This window comes from Colobus angolensis, unplaced genomic scaffold (assembly GCF_000951035.1).
Source record: "Colobus angolensis palliatus isolate OR3802 unplaced genomic scaffold, Cang.pa_1.0 Scaffold20, whole genome shotgun sequence".
NCBI lineage: Eukaryota > Metazoa > Chordata > Mammalia > Primates > Cercopithecidae > Colobus > Colobus angolensis.
In genome coordinates this window covers 10,326,809-10,333,262 of record NW_012115155.1, presented here as the reverse complement: position 1 = coordinate 10,333,262, position 6,454 = coordinate 10,326,809, and the positions used below count along the sequence as shown (strand labels likewise).

At 45.1% G+C, this 6,454-nt stretch overlaps 1 protein-coding gene across 1 annotated transcript in view; it reads left to right on the top strand.

Annotated features, from left to right (window-relative positions):
* SAP130 (Sin3A-associated protein, 130kDa) overlaps window positions 1-5,542 on the top strand; it is an 86,780-nt gene extending 81,238 nt beyond the window's left edge. The window contains exons 19-21 of the mRNA XM_011941689.1: window positions 1,207-1,310; window positions 4,228-4,341; window positions 4,597-5,542. Coding sequence (XP_011797079.1) covers window positions 1,207-1,310; window positions 4,228-4,341; window positions 4,597-4,755 — 377 coding nt within the window. The 3' untranslated portion in view covers window positions 4,756-5,542. The remainder of the gene's footprint in view (window positions 1-1,206; window positions 1,311-4,227; window positions 4,342-4,596) is intronic.
* Window positions 5,543-6,454: the final 912 nt, after the last annotated feature.

Sequence of the window (6,454 nt, the reverse complement as noted above, 5' to 3'; positions counted from 1 at the left end):
CACCCTTCTGAGTAGCTGGGATTACAGGCGCCCACCACCACACCCAGCTAATTTTTTGTATTTTTAGTAGAGACAGGGTTTCACCATGTTGGCCAGGCTAGTTTCGAATTCCTGACCTCAAGTGATCCACCTGCCTCGGCCTCCCAAAGTGCTGGGATTACAAGTGTGAGCCACTGCGCTCGGCCTACATTACATTATAGTGTAGTTATAGTCACAGGTACCAAGGAACTTCAACATATCTTTCAGGAAGAAAGCCAAACCACAACGAAAGCTAAAGAAGAAAAATCACATGATTGTATCAATCAATATAGAAAATTTGACAAAATTAAACACCTTTTCATGATAAACAGTGTTCAAAAACAGAAAAAGAAGAGTTCTTTCTTGATTTGATAAAGTTGTTCTGCCCTTGGAAAGGCTCCCCCAGCTGTCTTATGCTTTGTTCTTTCCTTCAAACCAGCCTGCACATAGTCTAGGCTATATCTTCATTAGTTCCACAAATCTCCCCAATTCCCTTCACCACAGCCTCCACTGTTCTCAGGAGCACCTTTAGGTTTGAACTTCTTCACACTCTTGCAAATGGACTCACTTCCTTCAGGAAGAAATTAGAAGGTATCTGTTTTACAGCCCACTTCTTCTGGCAAAATGTTTGAGCCAGGGCCTTAGAGATGGGGGAGGCCCTGGCTTGACATGTGGCAAGCTTCTCTCTGAGTGACAGCCCTGCTTTAGGAGGTAGCACTTAGTGGAGGGAAAGGAGGGGAGTGAGCAGCCTGGGGTCCTCTTGGCTTACCTCTCCTAGATGAAACCATTACCTCAAATAAAGTTCTTATGGCCGGGTACGGCAGTTCATGCCTGTAATCCCAAAACTTTGGGAGGCCAAGGCAGGCAAATTGCTTGAGCCCAGGAGTTCAAGGCCAACCTGGTCAACATAGCAAGACCCCATGCCTACAAAAAATACAAAAGTGAGCCCAGCATGGTGGCACACACCTGTAGTCCCAGCTACTTGGGAGGCTGAAATGGGAGAATCGTTTGAGCCTAGGAGGCGAAGGTTGCGGTGAGCCGAGATTGTACCACTGCACTCCAGCCAGACACTGTCTCAAAAACATAATAAAATTCTTATTAAAATAATGGCATTTACACTGCTTGAACACAAATCATTTACCTTTTTAAACACTGATATACACGTATTTTTGTTTTTTATGGTTCCAGAGGAGAAGAAAGCTATGCTGCAGGAAATAGCTAATCAGAAAGGAGTATCCTGTCGTGCTCAAGGCTGGAAAGTTCACCTCTGTGCCGCCCAGTTACTACAGCTGGTAGGTGGAGTTCTAGCAGTTGTTCATCATGCTGAAGAAAGGAGAAGACACTGGAGATAGCTGAGTTCATAGAACTTTTTAAAAGTAACTCTGAAGCATTCCCAGCTAACATGGGTTATGGTAGCATTTTTATGTGTGCTATGCAATATCACTGTGTCAGTTACATGTGATTAAAACGGAAATATATTTGAGTTCTGGTACCCAGATCCAAAATATATGGAACAACTGTGGTGTTAAGACCTAAATTTAAGATTCAGTGTTGTGTCATGTTGTGACATCTGAAATAGGGGGAGTCTCAAATGGCCTAACCGAGAGTCCCTCCTCCCAACTCTGCTCCCTCAGATGAAGTCTCCTGGCCAAACAGCCCTTCATACCACAGGGACCAGGCACACAACTCCTGCTCATGGCTGAGTAGTAGGTTCCAGTTCCCTGCCAGCTTCCGATATTCCAATATTATTCAGATAAGCCAGTCAACACATCGTCATTCAGAGACCGGGTCATACCTCTCCCTCTCTCCTGTTCTTTTTGTTTTTGTTTTTTTTTGTTTTTGTTTTTTGTTTTTTTGAGACAGAATCTTGCTCTGTTGCCCAGGTTGGAGTGCAGTGGCACGATCATGGCTTACTACAGCCATGATCAGCCTGCTGGGCTTAAGTAATCCTCTCACCTCAGCCCCCACAAACAGCTGAGACTATGTGTGAGTCACTGCACCCGGCTGATTTTTAAACATTTTTTGTAGAGGCCAGATGTGGTGGCTCAAACCTGTAATCCCAGCACTTTGGGAGGCCGAGGTGGGCAGATCATGAGGTCAGGAGTTGGAGACCATGGCCAACATGGTGAAACCCCCATCTCTACTAAAAATACAAAAATAAGCTAGGCATGGTGGCAGGCACCAGCTACTCGGGAGACTGAGGCAGGAGGATCGCTTGAAACCAGAAGGCGGAGGTTGCAGTGAGCTGAGGTTGTGCCACTGCACTCAAGCCTGGGCAAAAGAGCGAAACTCCGTCTTGGGGGGGAAAAAAATTTGTAGAGAAGGGGTCTCACTGTGTTGCCCCATCTGTCCTGTGTCTTAATTTTTAACAAGTTTAAAAAGTTAAATTTTTTTTTAATCCAAAATAAGGGGCCAGGGTCAGTGGCTCAGGCCTGTGATCCCAGCACTTTGGGAGGCTGGGGCAAGAGGATTGCTTGGGCCCAGGAGTTTGAGGCCTGCCGGGCAACATAGTGGGACCCTGCTCTACAAAAAAAAAGTGTTTTAATTAGCTGGGTGTAGTGGTGCACACCTCTAGTCCCAGCTACCTGGGAGGCTGAGGTAGGAGGATCTCTTGAGCCCGGAAGACCAAGGCTGCCCTTAGCCATGATCGCGCCACTGCACTCCATCCTGGATAACAGAGTAAGACACTGTCTCAAAAAAAAAAAGGAAGAAAACAAAGTTTATAGAATAAAGATATAAAGAAAATAATTTTTTGTAACTGCCCAACAGTGTCCACTTCTGTCCCACAACATGTATTTTAAGCTAAGTTTTATTGCAAAAGAATCAAAAAGTTTAAAACAGTTTAGAAGTTTATAAAGTAAAAAGAGTATGCTAAGGTTAATTTGTTATTGAAGAAAGAAGCATATTTTTAATAGATTTAGTGTAGCCTCAGGGCACAGTGCTTGTAAAGCCCACAGTAGTGTACAGTGATGTCTTAGAGCTTCACATTCGCTCACTGCTCAGCCCCTGACTCACCCAGAGCAACTTCACAGTCCTGGTAGACTGCATTCATGTGAGTGCTCTTTACCATTTTTAATCTGTCATGCCATATTTTTACCGTACCTTTTCTATGTATAGATATGTGTAGACACACAAACAGTTAACACTGTGTTTCCGTTTCCCGCACTGTTCCTTGCAGTGACGTGGTGTACATGTTTGTAGTCTAGGAGCAGTAGGCTCTATCATGTAGTCTAAGTATGTGGTAGTCCATAACATCTAGATTTGTGTAAGTACATTCTGTGATGTTCACACAACAGCAGAGTTGCCTAAAGACATTTCTCAGAACATATCCCTGTCATAAAGCAGAGCATGACTGTATTTGTGATTCATAAACTGCTGTTAATCTTATCTGTCCAGTGTTGGATCTTACATGTTTGGCCATTTCTATAACGCTAGGGCAAGAATCCCTCCTTCACCAGCTGGGTGAAGAGGAGGCAACAACCTCATAAAGCTTTTCCTTCTTTTCAGTAGCAGTGACCTGAAGAACACTGTCTGTTGTCAGTATCTAAAAAATATAGTGCCTTGGCTACTTCTGACTTAGCAGAAATCACTTCTGTGAAATTTGGAGACTTGTGTTTCAGAAGAATTGTGGATTCAAGGCAGTATTCAAAAGTTATCCTTGAAGATAGGCTCTGAACTATGGCAAATTATAATGTCAATCTTTGTTGATCTGTTTCCTTTACTGTCTTTATTTTATTTTATTGTATTTATTTGTTTTTTAGATGGAATTTCACTCTTGTTGCCCAGGCTGGAGTGCAATGGTGCGATCTCAGCTCACTGCAACCTCTGCCTCCCGGGTTCAAGCGATTCTTCTGCCTCAGCCTCCCGAGTAACTGGGATTACAGGCATGCATCACCACGCCCGGCTAATTTTGTATTTTTAATAGAGATGGGGTTTCACCACATTGGTCAGGCTGGTCTCGAACTCCAGACCTCAGGTGATCCACCCGCCTCAGCCTCCCAAAGTGCTGGGATTATAGGCGTGAGCCACTGCGCCCAGCCCCTTTACTGTTTTTAAACCTTAGTATCTTAGTCCTTAGGAGAAAGGACATTGTCACCCAAACAACTCTTAGACAGTTTACAAAGGTGATTCAAGGTGGGTTCATTTGCCTGGGGTTGACATAGAAAAGTGTTTCCGAGGTCATGATATTCTCCCTTTTGTGTGTTGCAGACGAATCTAGAACATGATGTCTATGAAAGACTTACCAACCTGCAGGAAGGGATTATCCCAAAGAAAAAAGCAGCAACTGATGATGATCTCCACCGAATCAATGAACTGATACAGGTTTGAGTGAGCCCCTTCCCTTCTGATCATCCACTTGATGAAGCTGCTTTCTGTAAAGCCCTGCTTCTCCTGTTTCCCCCCGTATCCCTCGTATCTTCAGTTAAAAACATGTGCTTCAGCCTGCACTACTGAGAAACAAGAACACATTTTCTCTGTGTGGAAGCCTCCACGTGGCCTCTGCCCAAAGGCAAGCAGTTTTTTAAACTGTACTGTCCTCATGATCACTGATTGATGATGTAATGTCTTCCGTTTCAGGGAAATATGCAGAGGTGTAAACTTGTGATGGATCAAATCAGTGAAGCCAGAGACTCCATGCTTAAGGTTTTAGATCATAAAGACCGCGTCCTGAAGCTTCTGAACAAGAACGGGACTGTCAAAAAAGTGTCAAAATTGAAGCGAAAGGAAAAAGTCTAGACCCAGAAGAATCAGGAGATTGGAAGCAAATTGATGAAGAGTGATGGTGGGGGTGGGGGGAGGGTTTTGGTTTTTTCCAAAGTGGAACTTTGAAATAAAGGAAGTGTTCCTTAGTTCACATGTGAAAGCAGAGGGGCCCGTGACATCCAGTGGCATGAAAGGATCAGAGCTGACTGGACACAGTGAGCCGCCTTCTTGCATTCGGGGCACCCCTGTTAAACCTGCTCTGTGTCATAAGTGACTCCGGATGCGTCAGTGTCCACCAGTTGGAAGCAATGACAAGGATGGCTGGCTGGTGTTTTTCAGCCTTCCGGTTTATAGACTGTATTTATCTAGTGGATTCCTGCAGGCCCCATACTGAGCCTGGACTGAAAGTATCCACTCGGACCATCTGTTATCTCTCTACACTGAAAATAAAACCTCTTCCACCCACCCCATTCGGTTCTTCTGCCTGACCTTCAAATGCCCACGTTGGCCTTTTACAGCAGTGCCACGGCACCAAGCGAGCTGCCACATCTCTCACACTCTAAAGGGTTTGAACTATTAGTTCTTGTCATTTTTTTAAAAGAACCATTCCCAAGTGAAATTGTTATATTGTCTGTCTTGCGTGTGTCAGAATTGGGTTTTTGTGGAGGTTCAGAGCAGGCAACACCAGAAGTTGCTCTCAGATCCTTGTTCTGAAGTACATTCTCTTGGTTCTCTGTACTTCTGTAGCTGGTGTGATGCTGTTGATTGTATGTACCACACATCTCCAGACGTTAATAAAGAACTCAAAGAGGTTTTTGTACATGCGCAGTTTGCATCTTTCTGTAAAGTGAATTAGTGCCACACTGACCTTCACTGAAGTGTTTCCCCTGCTTCGGTGTTTCACACGTTGTTGGGAGCCTCCTTTGTTTGTTGAAGTTATGCTGTTCGCATAGAGTTCCACTTATCAGGGTAGTTTGAATATGCTACAGTGGTGAAATCTGTTGGATCTTGGCTCCCTTAAATATGAGCCTGTATTGTGGCCCAGTGCGGATATCAATTGGTCCGATTATAGGACTGTTAAGGCTGTAGTACTGGGGGCGGAGCTTTCGGGTGGGTGGATCCTCTCCACAGGTTCCTCTTCCTCTGAACTAACCTGAGTGGAAAGGTGGCTCAGATCGGCTTCGTGTGGGCACAAGACCAACCACCTCTGTCTGGCCTCCATGCGACACAGCAGGAAAGATTTTTCTCAGAGGCTTCTGCTCTGCAGACAAGACCTGACCACCCTCCTTCCTTAGGACACCTGCTTTCAGCTACCAGGTTGGGGCTAGAGCACTTCCCTTTGCTCTGACCTGAACAGATTTGAGACAGGTAGTGTTCCATTTCTGCCCAGGCCTTTGGGACCAAGGCCCTGGCTCGCCTGAGACAGCCTTGCTCAGTAGAATGGTAAGCTGTCATCCGTGGGATTGGGGAGGCCACCCAGGCCTGCAGAGCCTAGGCTAAAGACATCCTGGGCGCAGTCGAGGCTGCTGGACTAGAGTATTTCATGAGGATATGGAGAAAACTTGAAAAGGTTTTACTCGGCGCTGATCTAGTGTAACTCCTACAATAGTGTTCTTTTGCTGGAGTTTCTCATCAGTGTACACGTTGCCTTAGTGGTCACATGTGGTCTTTGGCTAGAGCAGGACAGGATTCAGGTATGTGGGAGCCTGTATTATAGACATGTTCTCTATGA